General features: G+C 32.1%; 2 protein-coding genes across 8 annotated transcripts in view; both read right to left on the reverse strand.

The window, feature by feature from the left end:
• Positions 1 to 4,740: 4,740 nt before the first annotated feature.
• LOC106617262 (zinc finger protein 800) lies at positions 4,741 to 9,901 on the reverse strand. 2 transcript variants are annotated; one of them, XM_014234347.3, is made up of 7 exons: positions 9,401 to 9,901; positions 9,090 to 9,300; positions 8,703 to 8,870; positions 8,476 to 8,614; positions 7,670 to 7,805; positions 7,132 to 7,598; positions 4,741 to 7,041 (listed from the first exon to the last, which is right to left on the reverse strand). In XM_014234347.3, exons 2-7 carry the CDS (start codon positions 9,273 to 9,275, stop codon positions 5,147 to 5,149), a joined length of 2,991 nt encoding a protein of 996 aa, XP_014089822.3. In that variant the 5' UTR covers positions 9,276 to 9,300; positions 9,401 to 9,901; the 3' UTR covers positions 4,741 to 5,146. The 2 variants fall into 2 exon arrangements, with proteins under 2 accessions (XP_014089822.3, XP_036217267.2); XM_036361374.2 differs by having other exon boundaries at positions 9,090 to 9,901.
• A 775-nt stretch (positions 9,902 to 10,676) lies between these two features.
• Fas1 (fasciclin 1) overlaps positions 10,677 to 22,403 on the reverse strand; it is a 43,339-nt gene continuing 31,612 nt past the window's right edge. For 3 of the 6 annotated variants that reach the window (XM_070105890.1, XM_036361365.2, XM_036361363.2), the window contains 7 exons: positions 20,251 to 20,402; positions 20,059 to 20,149; positions 19,552 to 19,772; positions 19,191 to 19,353; positions 18,972 to 19,122; positions 18,752 to 18,787; positions 10,677 to 17,597 (listed from right to left, as the gene is read on the reverse strand). In XM_070105890.1, the coding sequence (XP_069961991.1) occupies positions 17,383 to 17,597; positions 18,752 to 18,787; positions 18,972 to 19,122; positions 19,191 to 19,353; positions 19,552 to 19,772; positions 20,059 to 20,149; positions 20,251 to 20,402 (1,029 nt within the window). In that variant the 3' untranslated portion in view covers positions 10,677 to 17,382. The remainder of the gene's footprint in view (positions 17,598 to 18,751; positions 18,788 to 18,971; positions 19,123 to 19,190; positions 19,354 to 19,551; positions 19,773 to 20,058; positions 20,150 to 20,250; positions 20,403 to 22,403) is intronic. The other 3 variants (XM_070105891.1, XM_070105892.1, XM_036361366.2) reach the window with 3 other exon arrangements.

A 22,403-nucleotide genomic window follows, 5' to 3' on the forward strand; every position in this document is an offset into this window, starting at 1 on the left:
AATTAGTCGAACTGTAAACGATTATCACTAGATCTTTTTGCTTCTCCTTATATGCTGTCAACGTCCCGTTGAGGCCATTAATTCTCATAATTTACAATTATTTTGACCGAGACTAACAGGAAGACTATTTGCTTAAGCACTTTTGGCATGCTTATAAAACTTAAGCGAGATATTGCATACCTATTTAATTACGTGGGAAAATATTTATAAATTATTTTTAATCCAAAAGGGTCGTGAAATATTGGAAAATCATGTGGTGTACATTCAAAGTTCATACCATCTTATACAACTTAGCACTTCGGAGAGAGTCATCAACCCTGGGATCTAATGGAGATTAAAATGAATGTATAACTACTAAAACATGTGTGTTCGTAATCAAGTTGAGTCCCCAAAACACTTCTGCAAACATTTTCAACGATTCCGCAGTCTGCATTGGTCCAGTACGCGTCAATTTGTTCAGATGGTATTATGAGACTTTTCCTGTTTCCAGCACTCAAATAACCACTCCGATTGAAAGCGACTATATTGAGCTCGTAAAATGGGATGCGCTGAAGAAAACAAACGGCTTTAAGGTCCGGGGAACCACTGTCAACAGGAAATCTTTAGAAATTATATTTATTGAAATTATTTTTTCGTCAGTCTAAGCGTAATTTGATGAAGCGATATTAGTGAATAAAACAAACTAGTAAATTATAAGATTTAACTGCACATAAATAACCCCAAGCGATATACAAGTACATACATATGTAACTTAAAATAAGCTGAAATTTGTTAGAATATATATACAATATATATATATTTTTTTTTATATAACATACATATACTTATGTACTTGTATAAGCACATATGATAGTTATCATATTTTTACTTTATTTACTACCGAAGCTAACGCTATTGTGTTTCACCACCTCTTGAACCCCTTCCTTGAATGTTTATTTTTTTTACTTTTTCTTTGAATTCCTTTCTGCGCTTATTGCGAAACTTTTCATGTTCTATTAAACTATGGCAAAGTTTTCGATTTCGACAAAATCTTGTTGGTAAATTTATTTTGCAGCATTTGTTGTACTTGTAAACGCTCAATCATATTATATGCATCGTATGGGGGTATATACATATATACTATTATATGTGCATTTGTATGTGAAGTTGCATACATATGTGTACGCATATTATATACATAGTTCTGGATGTGTGCATTGCGGATCCTGAAGTAACGGCCGTGAACGACGGTATGTTCCAATTTAATTTTAAAAAGTGGTTTCCAATTACACACCAAATGCACAAGCTCTAGATTACAATTTATTGTAAAGCATTTATATAATATATATATATATTGTATATATATATGCATATGTGAGAAAAGGGTTCCTTTCACGAAATCGCCTTGCCTCCACACGTTTTACTACTCTTTGACACACACATATATCTATGTACATCCTCCCACACGTAGACACAAACTACTTTCGCTTTCATCATACACCAATCCACTAACACTTTATAAGTTGATTATAAAATATTCCGCGCGCTCTTCCACCTTCTGCTCCGCCTTTTATTATTTAATTTTTTTCCCCATTTTATTTTACATTTTCTATAGCATTAGCATGCATCCATGCACACATACAATTTTTGAAAATTATATATTTTTTGCGCATTGATTTTTGGTAGCCATACCTCAGTCGAAGCGTGAGCCTGCTGCCTGAGCAGCTGAGTGGCATTCACACATACACAATCACGCACACCCACACACTCACACACCTCGAACACTGCTGGTGAGCTTACTGGCGATGCTCTGTTTTGTGTTTGGTGCATATCGACCTATCCTGACCCTGACACAGTTTGCATTTTGCCACTGCTTCCTGCAAGAAACGATGGTCAATAAGACGACGTTGACAACAGCGAACGTTGGTGAGTACCAGCTCTACACCAGCGCGAACGGGAAGCAAAAACAAATACCGCAATTGGAACACTTAAATGGATATCAAGCACACACATATTTACACCAGTTGGCTGGCTGGCTTGGCTGTTAACCTGAAAAGTGTTGCATTGATGAGGCCTTGGCGAAGTGGCCTGAAGGCTGTAGGTGCGGCTTCTCACCAGCAGCCACGCAGCAACAGCAATTTCAGTTGCAGCAATGCAAGTTTGCTTCTGGCTGATTACATACTTGTATACAAAAAAACAACTAAATAGCGAAAGTGAAGACAACCAACAAATTTAAGAAAGTTCAATTTTAGTACAAGCTCACCTATTTAAAATATTTATTCCTTAAAGAACTTTCAATTCTTCGGCTTTTTTCAATTTTCAATACCGAGATAAGTGTCCAGTTCTGATTGTTAGAAGACTTCTTCATTTTCTTGTGCCTGCATAGACTTTCTTCAGCCCGAGCCAAGTATGCAGCGGTACTTGGATCCAAGTCGATCTAAATAAACACAGTATTTCTTAAAAATTAAAATTTTTTCTTTGATTTTTGTTTTTTTAATATTATTGTCAAATTGCACGAGTATTTATGGTATGAACAAGGTTTTCATATAAGGTCATCAATCTTTCAAAGGAATGTTAAGGATATCAACAGCTTCAACTTGATAGCAAGTTAAAACTCTACTGGTGTGAGCGTTTAGTGAAGATCCAGAATACGAACCGTTTCGACAGTTTTGTTATTTCTGTGATTTTGGCTAACTTACATCTTTTACTGTTCAAAGTTCAAAGTAGTATGAGAAGAGTGGCTTGTATGAGAATAATATCTTCGTTGCCACCATAAAATATCACAAAGTATATCTGTTGTATATGTGTTGATGATATCAAATCTGATCGCAAAGAATACAAATAATTTATCAATCGTTACAATAACACACAATAATATTGTTTATTGATTATTATACCATGTTCAAGAAAGTCGATGAAAATAATCCCATGTGCATTCCCAAAAAATCTGACTAAAACCTTGTCAACTAACTTTCACCACGCAAACATCAGTCAGAGGACTCAAGCGTGTAATGTACTATCTCCATGTTTTATGTCAGAAATCGGCGCAGAAACGAGTCCTTATTTTATTAGTGGCAGCGTGTCGATTGTGATAGTTGTTCAAAAAAAGTAACCAAACCCATCAGGATTTAAGCTTTTTTATTTGTAACAAGAAAAAACGTTAACTTTGTTTGCACCGAAGTCATAATACCTTTACAAATGCCAAAGATTCCAAAAGATTAAAAGAACTTTATTCCGATCGTTCAGTTGGTTTGGCAGCTATATGCTATAGCAATACTGGACAATTTTTCAGAGATTGCATTACGGGCATGGGTAAATCGACTCAGCTCGTCATGCTGCTATTTATATATGTATATATTTTATAGGATCTCCGACCTTTCCTTCTGTGTGTTACAAACATCGGGGCAAACCTAATATATCCCTGTTAAGAGTACAAAAATTGGGGAATTTTATATCTTACGAGTTCCTCAGAATAAAACAAACTATTTTTACGGTAATCTTTAATATCTTGGGACACATATGCTTCGCATCTGCATCCCATCAGAGAACTTGTATTTTATCAAAATAAATTGTTTTCCATTGTAAACAAAAAGGACTGAGGTAGCGTCGTTTTGGATGAAATATCATGAAACTTTTACAGTATTATAGTTGAGATTAGTCATCTAGACAATGAAAGAGATTTTTCTATAAAATGTTTTAAAATATTTTTATTTATTAAATTAGACCTAGAGCTGAATATCGTAACCAAACAAAGGTCAGACTTGCCGACCTCTTTATATTTAAGGAGATATACCTAGATCATTTGAGAAGGTTCATTACACCCTGAACAGGGTATATTAAGTTTGCCACGAAGTTTGTAATACCCAGAAAGAAACGTCGGAGACCCTATAAAATATATCCAAAGATAATTAGCATAATGAGCTGAGTTTAATTAGGCATGTGCGTCTGTCTGTCTGTATATATACGAACCTATCCTTTCCTCACTAAAAAGCTGCTCATTTGTCGGAAGAGCCGATATCTGACCACTATAGCATATAGCTGCCATATAAACTGAACGATCGGAATAAAATGCTTGCATGGAAAGCCTTTTCATTTGACGAGATATCTTCACGAAATTTGCCATGAGTTATTTCCTAAGACAACATGTAATCTCCGAAGAAATTGTTCAGAGCAAATCACTATAGCATATAGCTGCCATACAAACTGAACGATCAGAATCAAGTGCTTGTAAGGAACCTTTTGTATTTGTGAAGGGTATTATAGCTCAGGTGCAACTGAAGTTAAAGTTTTTCCTTGTTTTAAATTATAACGATTAAGGGAAAAATTATCTCTGAATTAGTGCTTGGACTACACAGAATAGATTGTGACAGCTAAACAGCTCTATAAACAAAGAAAGTCATATATCGAGCTAATTTCCTGATATCACCTTTGTTATTGTTGACACCTTATCCAATATTGAATACTTCTACTACATACATAAATACCTTTATGCTTTCCTACGTTCTTCGCGTATACATAACCGATATGGATCCGGACGTACACATGTATTTTCACTTACTGCAATAACAATAAACGGAGCGAGAATCAAATTATTTGGATACTTTTTTCACACTCACTTAATTCTGCAGGAAATTTAGTATTCTTAAAACCGCTGCTATTCATCTCTATTCTTGTCTCCTTAACCCTCTGTATCTCCTAGTTACTTTTCAAAACAAATAACTAATTACAAATATAACCTCAAATAAAACAACAATGAAAATGTGTGTTTTTACCATTATTTTATTTTATAAGGCTTCTCTCACACGAAATAATGAACAATAATTTCGTTTGAGTGTACAAGGTACATGTATTGTACATTTTTACATTACACTAATACTAATGTAAATGTGTATGTACGACTGCAAACAAAACATACGTAGATATTTGAGACCTCGTACATACATAAAACTGCAATGGAATTTACGAAACAAACCCACTGAAAGAAACTACAAGTAGTAGGCTATTAAGTTGTAAAGCATGAAAATTCATGCATATGTGGGTATATGTATGTGGATGTATAGGTAGGTGGCGGTAATATAGTTAGGTACTACTAAAATTTAATTGATTACACATAATCTAAAGTAGACTAATAAATATAATTATAAAAATTAATTATACATTTTCGTCCTTAGTTCTCCAAGGCTGAGCGCAGTAGACTGTCGCGGTACTTGAACGTGTCGTCTCGCAGGCGATCTAGCATTGATATGCGTTTGCGCGGCGTGGGTGGTGGAGCATTTGCTTTTGGAATAGACGGAGGCGGGGAAATATGCATGCTATTGATGACATTCTCATCACTACACGATGTCTCGCTGGGCGACGATTTGCCATTGGCGTGTTGATGCAGCGAGGAGTCGACTTTTTCCAGTAACCTATTCAATGTGCTGGTATGCAGTGATAATAATGGTTTGATTTTAAAGGATGTTGGCGATGCTTTTGCTACTTTTTCGAGGAATGCGTCATCCAATAGTGTGGACTGTAGACGCGCCGCATCCAATTCGCTGGTCTCGATCACCGGTACTGAATGATTGTCCGCCCTATGTATCGAAATCAAGCGCTGACGCATTTGTGGTCTTTCCGTTGGCAATTCTGGTTGAGTGTCAGATGTCGCCGCACCGCTACTTATCGTGGACGCAGCCAAACGTTGTGCAGCGCCACGTATTTGATCCCAACTGCTTGCGGGACCCAGTAGTGATTCTAAACAATGCGTGGCAGGTTCCATTGTACCGACATTCATTGTATTACGACGCCTAAGGCTACGCATAGTCTCGTTTTGTACATCATTGTTCTCCTTCTTTACTAAACTCGAGAGATCATAAACAAAGTCTTTATTCTCCGGCTTAATACGATTCCGTATGGGACGCCTTGCCGGAGTTTTAACCCCGCCACTCGTGGATGTTTCATGGTGTGATTGCGACCGTTTGACTTTCTGTCGTGTAAGCTTATTTAACGTAACGTTAAGCCCACTAGAGATCGAAAGAGTTTTGTTACGCTTTAAGCGTTTCAAATTTTGATTTGTTTCAATGCTATTTTCAACGACGTCTTCTGTTGACTCATTTATGGCACTGGCATCATCAATGTCTTCATCGAGCACAACAATATCACCCTCAACATCTTCGCGACTATAGTTAACTTCGTGTTCCGAAACGAATTCGATTGACATCGCTTCGGGATCCCCCTTCATTCCGTGAGTATTGCCCAAGTGGTTGACAATGTCGTAGCGCCGAAAGGCGCGATAATCGCACAAAGTACAACCGAAACGCTGAGCCCGATAGTGGAACATAGATATGTGACGACGCAAGTTACTCAGCGCATTGAATTGCTTGTAACATATCTTGCAACGACATAGTAAACGTTTTTCCAATGGTGCTGAACGCACACGCCTGCACGACTTTTTCTCCGCGTCCTCCTCCGCGTTTGCGTCAGGTGAGCTGTCAATGGTTGTGGTTGTGTTAACGGAAGGTTCAACACCAGTTACACTTTGATCTAACGGCAAAGTTTCATTTAGCTTAGTCGGTGTATTTATTTGTACATTATCTTCCAGGTCCACGTCCTCCTTAGCATCGTCAGTACCGGAAGCCGTCGTGTCATCGTGATCAATTGTAACCGTCTGCAAGCCAACACCAAAAGTCTGTCTGCCCAAATTCGCAAACATTTCATTTAAGAGTTCAGTATCAGGATCCTCAGTAACCATAGATGTGATGTTTTGTTGTCGTGTGTCTTTTAATGTTTTCGAACGTTTCGAACATGTATTCATGCCATAAATTGTGCTCTTTTCAATGACGCTATACTTCACCGGACAATGTTGCAGATGTGTCGATAAGGCAGCACGCCGTTCAAACGACTTGCCACAATAGGTGCAAGTGGAGAGCAATTTCTTTGGTTCTAAATCACTGCCGTCGCTGCCAATACTGCTTTCAGATTTAATTTTGGCATGTGTGCGAGATTCTTCATTGCAAGTTTCCTGTTTTATTGGTGAAATCTCTGCAACCTCTGTTGGTACATCGATATCCGCGTCAACTTTATCTGAAAAATGAGATTTAATTGTTAGTGCATTGCGAAATTATATTATTGTGATTAATTTTGTGCAAACTAGTTATTTAAATTTTGACGCACTTGTGAATACTCTTCGATTCTTCAATTTCCTTTTCTTTGCTGTAGCGCTTGTGTTTCCCGATGTACTGCGCTCTAAAGGAACATACTCCTGCTTCACAGTTACAGCATCTTGCATATTCGTTGCACTATTATCCGATAAATTCGCTACATCATGGCCCAGCTCATGCGCTTCCCTGCCATTACAAGCCTCCTCTGTTGTCGCTGCTTGCAATTTGATACGCTTTGTTGCAATGCTGTCAATATTTGCCGAGGCAAGAGTTTTGCTTAATATGTTATGTTTAACTGGACAATGTAATAGATGTGTGGACAGAGCTTCAATGCGTTCAAAAGTTTTTCCGCAGTGCTCACAAGTATGACAATTGTTTGTTGTCAGATGCTGCGCTCTAGTAAGAACTACAGCTTCAGAAAGTGCTGGATTTGGATTGTCCACTTTTTGCTCTGCAAATGAGGTAAACACCATTGATTTTCTGTTGAAAAAATTATTATTATTTTTATTAATATTCAACATAAAGGAGATGTGTAATTAGAAAATACGCACGTGTGATCTTGCGAGAAATGCAATTCAAGTTCTTTGGTGTTTGAAAAATTCAACATACAATGCTCTTGAGGACAGGATAGTATATTTTTTATTTTCTCATTTCCGTTTTTCTCCAGCGCTTGTTTCGAGCAAATTTCTAAAACAAAAAAAATTATTTATTATTCAATCCACGATAAAATCAAATAAAACACACCTATAATATATCATGAAAATAACGATAAGAGTAATTTTTTATAGTTTAATTTGCTGTTTATCACTTTTTTTACTCTATTTTTCGAATAGCAAATAACAAATAATAAATTTTTATCCAATGACTGTCAGACACTTTTTTTTTATTAAATTGAGGCATGAACTGGAGGAAATCGAATCAATTTTTTTAAACTATTATGTAATTTATTAATATATTCGTAATTAAATTTTGTTGACACATTTAAATATTTTTGTTACATTATATTTTTATAAAAAAAATTTATGTGTATATATTAACAAGATCCACACTTTGAAAAATCAAAATCTTGTCGAAGAGCAGAATAATTGCACCTCTTGTTAAAGCTGCTGACATTCTATATATACTTTGCACATTTGTATGCTTACATACTTACACCTGTATTACACACAAATAAAATCACTAATGATTGTACCAATACTACCCCCAGCTAACTTGGGCATACCAATACCATATCATATATACATTACATACATATTTACATATATATAGATTCATATATACATATATATTATATGTACATATATAGGTTATGTTCACAATGTGTATGTATAACTAAGAATATTTGATATAAAATTACCAGATATTTTTTCATCCATAAGTTCATTACTTTCACAATGTGTTCTGGTCTGTTGCACAGCCTCATCAGTTATTTGCAAAACAGATTCACATCTACTATTTATATTACTACAAATTTCTTTGGTCACCATTACATCGCTCTTTAAAAGAAAAGTATATAAAGAAAATAGATTATATGCACATCAACGCCATTTTATAAATAATTAGTACATTGAGCCAGTTACTTACGGCGAATCCATTGTATTTATCGACCTCAGATATGTCACCGTCACAGTGAACTGCGCTACGACAGAATTCTCTTTTATGACCGATGAACTGCGTCAGATTACGGAACATATTGCGACACAATTTGCACTCATATATGAGTCTACATTCCTTCAACAATAATTGTTGCACCTGAAATCCCAAAATCGTGAAATATATATATACATACATAAATATAACATCAATTAGTCGCCTTTCTTATAAAGCAAGATTAGAAAATCATACATGACCTACTTTTATGTAGACATATTTACCCATAAACACACAATATTACACCACCAACACATCTAGCCCTAGTTAATTTGCTCTTAACATAACTTGTCTACACCACAATACCAAATATGATCATACCTCTTCATCACCAGTATCATAGAAATGTTTGGCTTCCTTAAAACTACTTTCAAAGGTCAACTTCGTCTGCGGACGCATCAGATATATATCCTGATATTCGATTGAATGAACCTTAGCTCCAATATCCTCAGAGGCCGCCATTTGTTCCGTATCGGAGCTATAGTAGTCGGACGTGCGCTTTCTCATGTTTCTAGCCAGGTCACGTAGTCCCCTTTAATGATACACACTTTTTTTTACTGCTCTCTGCTACTAACTCTGTTACAGCGCTGCTAACGCTATCAATATTTATTTTTCTCTATTTTTTTCCTTACACAATCGCAACAAGCAAAAACTGAATTCTAAATCACCGCCTTGTATTAATAACACTATCACTATCGACTCCGTCAACAAGCGCCGTTGTAGTAACAAATGCAGTTATGGTACCGCTGCACTGCACCAAAGAATCCACTATGTTTTAGCACACTCCGTATCACTTTGCATTCGCCAATAAAGAGTTGGGAAAATGCATTTTATACCGCCTGCAGCTCACCGCAAAGCAAAATAAATGCACAAACACTCTATTTTCCTCTATCCAGTAGAATTTTCCGATAAATCTCTGACTTTTCTCTCTTTGCTTTACTCAAAGAATGCTAGAGGTGCCAGATCGTAATGGAGTTGTTAAGTTCCACTTTATGTTAGGACTTTCACACACATGATTTTGCTAACAATTATTAACCTTATATAATAAGATTTGCCACGAATCTCAAAACGTTAATACAATTTTTATCATCTAAAATTTTTAGCTAAAATGTGTAATTGTCTCGTATGTGTTTGTAAAGTATTAAAGCATAAATTGAAACGTGTGTACCAGCTGTAGTCAACCATCGGCAAACTTTGTCTTACTCTTTTTGTTTTTACATCTTCTTCGTAAATTTTGTTGTATGCTTCACACCAGGAATGGTGCAAAATCAAACAGTACAAAAATTTGATGTTGCCAGATGTGCTCTAATAAGTTTACACTCTATACATTTTTGTGCTATTATTGGGTATTTCTGATAGAATATTAGCGTTCATCTTTATTACCAAATGAACTAGTGTAATATTTTACATGGATGTGTTTTTAATATATTAGATATTAGTTTGTAAGATCATTTATAAAAGAGAGCTATTTCCGTCTATTTCGAATTTGAACAAATATTTGATAATTGTCATATAAAAATGTGGCTTTTCAAAAATTAAAATCAAATGCAATCCAGTTTTTACTGGACTACGAGGAAAGTGAGTTTCTTCCGAACCTAAATTTTTAAGGGGCATCTCATCTGACAGTCTATAAAAAGGAATTTTTTTAAGGAATAAAAAAAATCTGCATCAATCCTTTCAAAACTTTAAAGATATACACAGTAAAATTCTTAAATAAAAAATAAAGTTTTTTTGTTGTGTTACACGCTTGAAACTAAAACTTACCGATCCAAACAGAATTAAATAGCCTAAATAATAGCCCTTGGCCAGATATAATCTGTGTAACTCAAAAAATAGTATGAGCACCACTAACGAAGACAATTGCTTACCATTACACCAAAAAGGGCAGAAAGAAGAAGAAAACAAATATTGAAGAATTTATAAATTCTTTTATTTATATATATATATATTTGTTCATTTTTAGTCATTTCACAAGCGTGTACACAAATTAGTTGTTTTTGTTTTCATTTCGTCACTTTCGTACCCAGTTGCAATTGTAACATAAAGTTTAAAAAAGAAATACATTTTGCAGGTAATATGTATGTACTTATGTAATGGTAATTAAGCAGCATTCAGTGAAAGTTTCTATTTCTGTTTTTATTTTTTGATTTTTGAAAACTTTGCGTTAAACTTTCTTTGCACATACTAATTAATTTTCAATTTATATATTTTCTTTTAAATATGTTAATCCATAAATATATGCGTATATATTTGTATGTACTGATTCATTATTGTATGTTTCTGTGTATACACACGCATGTGTATTTGTTTATATATATTTATAAATTCCAAATTCATTTAATTTTTATTTACTATCTGCTTACTGAAGGAGGCGCGGGGTGCTACACTGACTGCATAAAGTATAACTACGTGGTACGTACGTATGTATATTCGCTTCAATTTCTTATCATGGATAAATATGTACGTATATGTATTTTTGCACATATTTAAATGTATTATGCATATAATTGAATGTTATTTTAGGCATTGCTCTCAGATAATAGAAATTAAAAATATTTTAATTTCCGGAAATTTTATTTCTAAAGAAATTTTTCTGTTGATTTAGCGAAAAAGTTACCACGCTGGAAAGAAAATCCTTTTTATTTGAAAAATTTAGAAAAGGAATTATATTCTTAATTATAATTTCTTAAATTATAATTTTTGCCGTTTCATTCGAATTAGCTGAATTTTAAAATCAATAATGAACACTGTAACTGTACATAGAATAAAGTCCACTTTGATCAATGAAATTCATAGTGATAAATTTATTCGAATTCTGAAGGGTCTCATGCACAAAACCTTATTTACAGAAGAACAAAAGCAATTATTGCGAAAATTAGTGAATATTTAAAACAATTATGTAAACATTAGACAACTGATTCCGCTGAACTCTCTGGGAACTACTTAACAGCGTACTTATAATGTTAATTTTAACTCTATCCTCTGCTGTTGCTAAGTTAAACTAACGTTTCTTCTTTTATTTAGCATGCTCTGTTAAGTTTAACTTTCTTTTCTTTAGCTATGTTAAACTAACATTTCTTAATTATATTTAACATATGCTCTGTTAAGTTAATATTCCCTGCTGTTGCTATGTTAAAATAATATTTCTTCCATTAGCATACACTCTTTTTAGTTTAATTTTCTCTGCTGTTGTTATGTTAAACTAGCGTTTTAATATTATATTTATTAATGTTAACTAACATTATCCGAACTGGCTGCTCTGTGAATAACATACATACGTTTTTGGTTCTTGATTTATATTTATACGCAAGCTTTATTTGCTTATCTAAATAAACTACTAAAAATATAATTAATTTAATCTTTTTAAATACGCTCTCTCTTAATGTATATGCATTTATTTTGTAAGTATGTATATATTTTCTATACATTTATACATTATGTTTTTTGTATGAAGTAGCACTTGACATGCCCAAGACTTTTTAAAGTTATCATTTTTTTATAGTTTAAATTTAACATTTTTCTGTAAGCTGGCAATACTACAAAGTGTTAGGCATAATTATTGTTTTTTAATTTATTTTTAATAAAATATATATGTATTTGTTATGTTTTAAAATAAAGTTATGTTTACACATGTATTTAAGGTTATGGTTTAGGTAATTAGTTAAATTTTAGTAAGGCACTAGTTACACGTTAATTTTGTTGTTAGATAATAGTTATATAATGAACCGATTTGCTAATGTGTAGAATTGTGCACGCTCGTCAATGCTACATGCATGCACCTTACACACGCTACACAACTACATATACATCCTACGCTTGCATGTGTGTATGTTACAGCTATGGGTCCGGGGAGTCTCAGGTGTGGAAAATGATACATATTTACTTGGTGTGCTTGATTTTTCGCCACATAACGGTATTTTAGGTGTTGTAATTTCTCTCAAACGATATTTTACTTAAATTAAGTAGCTTTTGGGCAATTTTTGTTGTGTATTTGTATACGTTGTGATTGTGTTTGTGTAAAAGAGGCGGGACGTTGTGATGTTTAATATATGTTTTTGAAGTAGATGTTTATGATCTTAACGTGTAACTACTGACTACAGCAATAAGTTTGCATATACATATGTATAATATATTATTGTTGTTATTAATATTTTTTCTTATTTTTTACATTTATCTAATATTTTCAATAAATACTGTAATTAAATTTTGTTAATTTTATATTTGCACCGTTTGAAGTGTGTGAATGCTTGAAGGTCACAAAAGCTTTTTTAAGCGTCAGTGTTATATTCCTCATTCAATTCTATCGGAATACTCGTTTTCATATCATTAGTTTCCGTTAATTTTTATTTAATTACATAAATGTTTTGAACTTCCAATCTAATTTAATATTATTTAAAATGAAAAGAAAAACATTTTAATTGTAAAACAATTTTTTTTTTACTCTTTAAAGTGTTACTTCTCGAGACAAGGCTTAAGTGTAAAGGCAAAAGATTTTAATGCATGCAACTTTAAATAACAATTTACTTGAAATTTTAATGTTTTCAGTAAGACGTTCAATTATAATCTTAAATGCAACTTTGAATACAGCCGACAGGTATTTAAGCTACGTTTCCCATATAAGGTTTCGCGAATTTACGCTATATACGTACATACAATGCTTCCGGTTACATACCATTACCTAAAATACTTGACTCCAAAACTTGAGCTTTTCTAGTTTTTAGAAACCAAACATTTGTTCTACTTAAAGTTGCGCTGTAATCTAAAACCTTAAGGCATATCCAGATAGAATACGCTCACTACCCTCAATAAATCCAATTAATTGCTACTCAGATAACTTTTTTGTCTTCTCTTTGCGCCAAATTGCATGTCCCTTTACTATGTGCTCAGCCTAAGCATCATGTGGCCACAACTGACAGTATTTCTTGCAGTTCGTTTTTGACTTTTGTGTTTGATAATATCTAACCGTCACTGTTTATAGTATATGCATATATTTCTCTCAATATCATACGCTTTCTCGAAGCATATCGAAAAATATGCTTGCTAGATTTATGCCTTACATTTAAATTTTTTTTTAAAATGAGTGCTTTAGAAAATGTGTTTATGCTTTTCTGGTATTAAAATTGTGTATTTCACCATAATCCATAAGCAAGCTCACCACACACTCTAAAAAATACTTTTTCTTTAGCTTACAATGTTTTGCGTCTACTGCGAGCACGAATTGCTTAAATGTTGATTACTCGTATTAACTACCAAAATTAATGAAGTTGATAATTGGTTTTTTATTGCAATTATATACTTTTATTATATAATTAATTTCGTCTTTTTTTAGCTTCATTGAATATATCTGTTTAGTTGTTGTTTTTTTAATTTTTTCAATTTTATGCTTAACTAATTACTTAGTAATTAATTTTTTTTTAATATATTCATCATTTTTTATTTTTTATTTCATTTTAATTTGAACAACGGTAATTTAAACTTCAATTAAATATTTAAATATCATTATTATACATACATACATATGTAGTTGAAGTAGAAGAGTAATTAAAAATCGTAATCACTAACGTAATCAATAAGAATGTTGAACAGTTTCGGAATGTGATCTGATAATTATGGTACACACACATCAAAGCAGATAGTTCTGCGCATTACCTACATAATGTGAGTATGTAGTGTAGTAGTTGAAGGTTGCTAGGTTAATGCCTAACCTATAAATATATAAGGTTTATAGCATATATATAGAAAGTCTTTGTTGTTGTTGTTGATTTTTTGTTTTTGGTTTCTTGTAATGGTTAACTATTAATATTATATTTGCTTTTTTAAATTATAATAATATTAATTTTTTTATTTGACTTTTCATTACAAGATGTGGTTGCAAGTGGAATAGTGGTAGTAATGTATGCTGTTTGATGTTGTTGTTTTAACACTACATACAAATATTTGAACAGACACTATTAGCAGGTGTGCTGCTGCCGTTGAGCTACTGCTAATATATTTTTTAAATAGTTTTATAATAGCTACTGTTTGCGTTTTTTATACTTGCATATGATTTGTTGTTGTTGTTACTGCGTCAATCAACATGTCTACAGGCAAGGCGAGTTTTTACAGTGAAGATTATTGCAGTATGTATGTATGTATGAGAAAATGGTACAATATATGTATGTACATATGTATCTTCGAATGAAATATGAAACATATGAAACACTGTTATAAATCGATGGAAAATATGAAATATTGCAGAAGGAAACAAGGTAAAATACACAATTGGACACAAATTAGTTATTATTCGATAGCATAATTTTCAAAGTTTTTTGTAATCATAAAATGTAATCAAGTAATGATTACAATGTAATCAAATAGTGGTAACAACAATGATTACAATTATCAAATAATGATTACGAGTAATCGAAGTAATGTTAATGAAAAAAAAAATAGAATAACAGTTCTCTACTCAAAGCGGCACGAAATCAGACAAGCATTTACTTAAGTTTGTATTCAATACTTAAGTAGTATTTAGAGATATACTAAATGTTTGTAGTTATTGGTATTATATGATCCTTGGAGCTGCTATTTTATGTACATTAGTATTTATTAAATTTAACGAATTGAAGCAACGGAAATGTTTACTCATTTATTTTTAATTCTTTGCTTATAATTTCATGTAAATGGCAATGACATGAGTCGTTATATAAATATGCGTATAATGAACTATGCATTCCTTTGGCTTAGGCGTTAACCTAAAAATTCGTGTGCCCATTTCTAGAAGCTAATAAAATGCAGACTTCCTTTTCAAATTTCTAGAATTTTGTTTAATGTAATTCGGCAGTTTGGTTTATATATGTATGTATATATTTGATGATTTTTTTTATATTAATTTTTGTGTTGTTACGTCAAATGTTTAGCAGGTTGTGATCGTGATTACTAATGCTTATGCGAAAGCACAATTTTGATTTATGAACAAAATGTTATTGGAAAAACTTTCAATGGATGTAGAAATTAATATTTCTTAATAGCACATGCAAATCTTAATGAAAACTTAATAATATGTTTTAAAAATATCGAAGATTATTTAAAAATATATTTTAATCTAACTTGAACCCGTGAATCAATATGGAATATTATATTTAATGGACGATTTTTTTTATGCAGGTGAAAAACTTTTTTTGTTTTGTCAGGAATATGTTTAAAATAGGCGTACATGTAATAATTGTTTTCAATAAATATTGCTTGTTACTCACTTTCAGATGCAATTTGATACATGTTAGTTTGAATTATCTTATAGTAAAATATTTATTTAAGAATGCTTTTAGTTAGTTGTTATATAATGATATTTACTTTTTTTCAATAAGAAAATTATTATTTTATTCAATAAGAAATTTGTTATATCTTTTAATAAGAAACTATAAAGAAATCTTAGGTGTTTTCGAATATACAAATTAAATTAACTTAAAAGTTACATAAATTCAATAATAGCAAAACTACAAATTTTTATTATTATGTTTTTTTTTTAAATTTTTTTTTATGTTTTATTTTTATTTTAAAGCAACCAATTGAAACTAAAGGCAACTTTTTTACATTTTAAATGTGCGCATACTATTACTTATGCACGCAAGTGACTAAAAATAATAAATACAAAATTTAAATTATTAAAAAATTATAAAATATAAAAATAAAAACAACTGTATGCTCTGTATGAATTACATGTTTAGTAAATATACATAATTACAATATTTAAACTTTAGCTAGCACATACAAGTCAGTTTCATTCAATGCTAATTTACAATGATTTCGCACAACACACAGAAGGTGTTACATACTTATATACGTTCTGTGTGTAAATAAGTAAGATCGGTTAATACTAGTCGGAAAGGAGCAGAAATAAAAAAAAACACTATTAAATACAAATTTAAAAAAAATATATATAAAATTGATGAAGACGGCTGAAAAACTTTTTAGCTGAAAAGCAATATGCACTTTTTTTTCGTTTTTTATTTTGCTTGTGCAAACTTAATGTGTACTTAAATATGTATGTATGTAGGATGTGCTGGTGACATGCCACACAACTATTAATGCAATTCTTTGGTCACAAGTTATTTACATACATGTGAGTTTCGTTTCGTTGTGTGAAGAGAGAAAACTGAAAAAATTTACTTTTAACTCTGCCTTAGCGGTTTTGGTGTTGCCGGACATTCAAAATACACGTATTTTGTATAAAATTGGGCTGCATTCAAAGTTGTAATGTACACGAATGGCTTTTGTTCCATTTTTGCTTGCTGGCAGCCGCAAATAGCGAACGCATTTGGTTTTCTTTTTTTTTTTTTGCTTTTGTTGTTTTCGCCAATATGTGTATGGTACATGCAGCGATGGCATGTGCAACGCGTGAGTCATGTGATCTGTATGTTACATAATGGGGCAGGCAAATATGGTGTTTGGATGTGTGATGCTCGGTTTGCTGGCTATGAACTTTGATTGTATGAGGGTATGTTCACTTTGTTGCATGTTTTGTTTTCTATTTTTTCGATTTGGTTTTTTTTTTGTTTTTGATTATTTTTCATTTAAAATGAGTTTTTGTTTGGTTTTTGTTGTTTTGTTGTTGTAAGTTAATTTATACATAAAATTAATTATTTAAGAAAAGAAATTTCGCTATTGCTATCATGAGGATATTTGAGAAGAGAATGCTCAAGTTAGTGCCTAACGGATAACTACCTCCGTTGACGACGACGTCTCGCTCCTCCAGCATGGGATAGTCGATGACATGTATTATACCGTTGGTGCACTCGACATCCGGTCGATAGACGTTGATCTTCTTGAAATTCCAAGTGATAACATAACCTATAAATAAGAGTGGATTTTGATAAATATAATTTTTTTTATAAAATCATGATGGAAATTAGACGAAATATACTCGTATATAAAAGCTACGTAATGCGTTTGAGTATGTGATATGGATGTTAAGAACAAAAATTATATTGAACGTATTTGTAAACACATTTGGTATAAATTTTTACAATTTCATTTTATAAAGAAATAAAAACAAATAGGAGAGCTAAGTACGCGTGGATATCTTGACTTTATCCGGCTAAGGAAAAGGAGTTATCAATGTTCTATAAATGAGCTGCTGGAATATATAATATCATTTTAAAAAGTATAATAGTAATTTATTAGAATTGTTTAAGAAGATTAAGAGATATATATAAATTTGTTGTGGTCCTCTATATTTGGAAAAGGTCGTATATATTAGGTCCATAACTACATTCGTTCTGTTATTTTTTTTTTCAAAATTTGAACGTTTATTAAAGAAAAACAACTTCTGTAGAATTATTATCCCATCTTCCAGGTGGAACGTGGATTTCACCCCAAAAGAACTCAGCCGGCTTGACCAATGTTTGATACCCTGTTCTGATGTATTCCAGTGGTGGCGTTCTGCATCGACAGGATGGTAGTCAGAAGGGGCAATGTCTGGGCTATACGATTTTTTGCGTTTAGGGTCGTCCTAATAGATCCATTTTTCATTACCAGTCACAACTCGATGCAAAAGCGACTTCTTTTTATAGCGTTCAAGTAGCATTTCTGACATGCAAAATCGTCTTTCAAATTTCTATTTGGAAAATATCGTATATATTACTTTGAAAGTTTTTCTCCTCTGTCAAAAGCGAGTCTGTCAACTTTTCCGAAATTTTTCTTCAAGAAAACAGGTTTTCTACAAGTCTTACCAAGTTCAGAAAAATATTGTTGTGGTTCACTCAGAGACTTTTCTTAAAAATATTAACGCCGAATTAAGTAATTAACGGTACAGAGTACTTAGTACACGAATAATCAACAAAATATAGCTACTTTCAATACTAACGACTATAACTGATGAGTTATGAAGGAAAATCGGTGATGATGTACAACAAAATGTTAAACAAAAAGAGCTATTACTAATTAATGATTGAATTAGATGAGTGAATTTGCAGCGGGTAATTTTTAACGGTCTCACCACTCACCAGTCCACTCATGTGAAGCATATTCATCGTGAAGATCTTCACGTAAGCAAATAAAGCGAAAATATTTTGATTTTGGGAAAATGAAATGAAATATTTTTTTTAATTAATAGTTGGCTGTAAGTTAATAAAACTAGATAAACCTTAAGCTAAAACAAATTTTTCCTCATATTCCTCCCTTGTGCTTTGTTAAAATATTCTTATAATTAATGATTATACTTACGTCCAGCTTCCTCTTCTACTTTAACTTTCAGTGAATCCCTGTAGGTAGGCAGCAAAATGGAGTCGCCAGACGCAGCTGTCATGGCTACCAAGTCGTTCATCGTATACACATTATCGGCAATTACCAAGTGGCGTTCCAATATTGACCTTGACTGTAAGTATTTAAAGGTTTTGATTAGTTTCAACTTATATATTCTATATTGAAAGTTATTGAACGTACATGGTAGGAGAAGTCTTCCATGAAGAGTTTCTTATGTGTTGAAGGGTAGTCCAATTTGGTCTTTTGCCAAGCCTTGTCACGTGGCACAAAGTAGGTGAAGCGACGTTGTGTGTTATTCAGTTGATTATTAAATGCGGAAAATTGACCCAATTTGAAGGTATCGCTGGAAGCAAACAATTTAAATAGGTATTTACAAGTATTTCACCAACACGGTATACTACATACAGTGAAACATTTAAAAAACGGCTTAAGATACACGCTAGACTTAAATTTTACTCGAAGAAAATTGATGTATTTTTAATAATAACAAAATATTTTTCTAAAAAAAATTGTATTTTTCTAAAGCAAATATTTTGTTTACCTCATCATAGGATCCGTTTCGAGTTTTTCGAGTACAGTTGTATATGGAACGCCCAAAACTTTGTCAATAATGTGTACATAACCGTTAGTTTGAGCAACATCCGCTTGTAGTACAGTTGCATTGACGCCACCACCTTCAACAGTTATGATTTCTTCGTCATTTTCTTCTTTAATGTTGAAATACAAAAATGTACGATTGTTAACAGTTGGCACCTGGGCAATCTGCAAAGAAAAGGGGTGTTTAATGAAATTCATAACAAATTTTAAATACTAATTTTTTTATATTATTAATTTAGGGTACCTTCACGAATTTTCAGATATGGTAACATACTTTGTGTTTTTTTTTTTTTTGTGAGGTTTTTATACTTAAACATTCTGCTGATTAGGATAGAGTTGATAATTCGTACTCCCTAAAATGGTCTCTTTGAGGATTTTTTCAATGCTTAGACGATTTTTTTTTATTTTTGCTATAGATTACATATGTACCTACATTATTATATTCACTTACAATGTTTTTGTTCTTTTGGCGTATTCGATCAACATTCAGCTTGTCCTTGATAATGTGCATATTCAGGATATCACGCAATTTCTCACGATTTCTGTAAAATTAAATAAAATTTTATTATATTTCTATTGCTCTTAATACAAATGTATATATATATATATATGTGTGTTTATAATTTAGCGTAGAATATCTCACCTTATTAAGTTTTGCACATCCTTGGCCTCCCAGGCATCATTGCTGGGTGCCAAAATTGTAATTTCTCCCAAGTTGCTAATGTCGGTTAGCACTTCGCCACCGTTATCCATAATAACGTCATAAAATTTGCGCAGAGCACCATTTTCATTATCCTAGACGGTGAAAATATGACATGTATTTGTTTTGTTTATGTAAAAGCAAACACTTTGTATTGAATAGAGTAACTATAAGCATAATAGTTGTATGTACATAATAATACCAATGTGTGCTTTGTCAAATTATGAAGGCTTTAACGCGCCTGCAAACTTTTAGATGAGTTTAACTTATATATATACAGACAAATACTATAAATTCAAAATGATTAATAAAATTGTAATTGTACATTTGTACATACCATAGATGTATATACATAGAACTTTTTTAACATAGAAATACTAATATTAATGGAACATTTAAAAATCCATTTTATAGCAATAATTATATTTAGTTGAAATTGTGAGTAAATACATATTAAGTGAAATTAATAAGAGCGGGAGACAAATACGAGTATGGGAAATTTAAAGCATATCCAATGTCATAGCATAGGAGTACGAGTATTTGGTAATATGAAGGAAGTGAAATGCTAAAATGAACCGCTATAAATATGATTATCTGATATTATAATTATATAAGTAGTATGCATGGGAATGTCTGCTAGTGCGCAGGTGATAGGTAATTAAAATCGCCATGCTGTAGGTCAAGAATAATGACTTAAATGCAGTGTGTTTCGTTCATTAAAAATGTTGCATTGCAGATTTGTTAATGTAAAAAATGCAGTTTTGTTATTTGGTTTTATATTTTCTATAATCATGAATTTTAAAGCGGAATTTCGAAAACCTGACGAAAAGGATTTAGATATGTAATTATTTTTGCAATTTTCTACACCATTGTTATTATAAATATTAAATATATTTGAATCACCAAACCTTGGATGACGGGTATCTGGACAGAAGACAGCGATGTAGCATCATTATGGCGTCAAACAAAAGTACCATCTACAGATGTGATCTTATAGATCTTTCATCTCAACTTATACAGTACTATAGTTTTGTAACTTAAAGGATCTTTCACTTTTATAAAAGAACTGAATAAGATCTGCAACTAGTAAATTATAGTATTTCTTCGCCAATCAGGCAGAACCATTTTACTCAAGAAATGACGGAGAAAACTCTTATATAAGCTCTAATTGAGAATTTTTATCCAAACTCGAGCTTAGGACACATTTTGAGTTAAAGATTTTTTTGTCGAGAAAGTCGAGCTTCCATAACTTCATTCTTTAAAATAGTCAAATGTAGTGCGTATCCTATACGAAACTCTTTAATATGCCACTTATGTATATATGTCCATATGCACCAAAACATTTTATAAACGAAGGATTTTAGACTCAAGTTCTCAAAGAATCTGTGTGTCAAATGAGAAAATTAGTATCATTACAAATCGAACAACGGTTGAATACGTTAGACTATTTACCTAAAAGACATTTTATCGGATTTTGTGACCTTCGTATTCAATCGTTAAGTACAGATATACATATGTACAACCTTTGTAACGCTTGGAACGATAAAGGCGAATGGTCTGTCTCAAATTCTTCAAAGAGAGCAGAATGAACTTTATATGGTATGGTGTAGAAAATAGTAGTAGAAAATTACTTTGATAAATCAAAAATGCACAAGTGTTGGGTTCAGATGTGTCTATGTTTGTTTTATATATGTATACCTTATAGATTAGTTGAGATTTATACAAATCACTTCATAATGCATTATCAGAACAATAAATTTGCACATTTACATATATTATTCAACACATTTTGCAATTTTAAATTTTAAATTTGTTTCCCTTTTTTCAAATAATTTAATACTATTTCAAGCATACAATTTATTTATAGATTTTTTTTGTTTTATTTTGCAAATTTCTTACATACTTACATTCATCAACTACGCGTTTTGCGAATTGTTGTTGTTGTGATAATGAGTTTTGATATTGGTTGTGTTTTTGATTTTTGTGTCAAACGACAGTTAGAACGCAGGCAGAGCAGCGACAGAAACATTTATGTTTTGGTTTAAGGTCGTTGCACACAAAGAGAGAGAGAGAGTTTGAGGATTGCCATCAGCGTA

Source organism: Bactrocera oleae, chromosome 2, assembly GCF_042242935.1.
Source record: "Bactrocera oleae isolate idBacOlea1 chromosome 2, idBacOlea1, whole genome shotgun sequence".
Taxonomy (NCBI): domain Eukaryota; kingdom Metazoa; phylum Arthropoda; class Insecta; order Diptera; family Tephritidae; genus Bactrocera; species Bactrocera oleae.

Excerpts from the sequence above, each read along its gene's own strand:
- LOC106617262 (XM_014234347.3), bottom strand. The coding sequence starts at position 9,275 with ATGAGAAAGCGCACGTCCGACTACTATAGCTCCGATACGGAACAAATG. Across the intron at positions 7,806-8,475 it reads TATGGATGAAAAAATATCTG|AAATTTGCTCGAAACAAGCG; the intron begins GTAATTTTATAT and ends TTTTTGTTTTAG. Across the intron at positions 7,042-7,131 it reads GAATCGAAGAGTATTCACAA|ATAAAGTTGACGCGGATATC; the intron begins GTGCGTCAAAAT and ends CTCATTTTTCAG.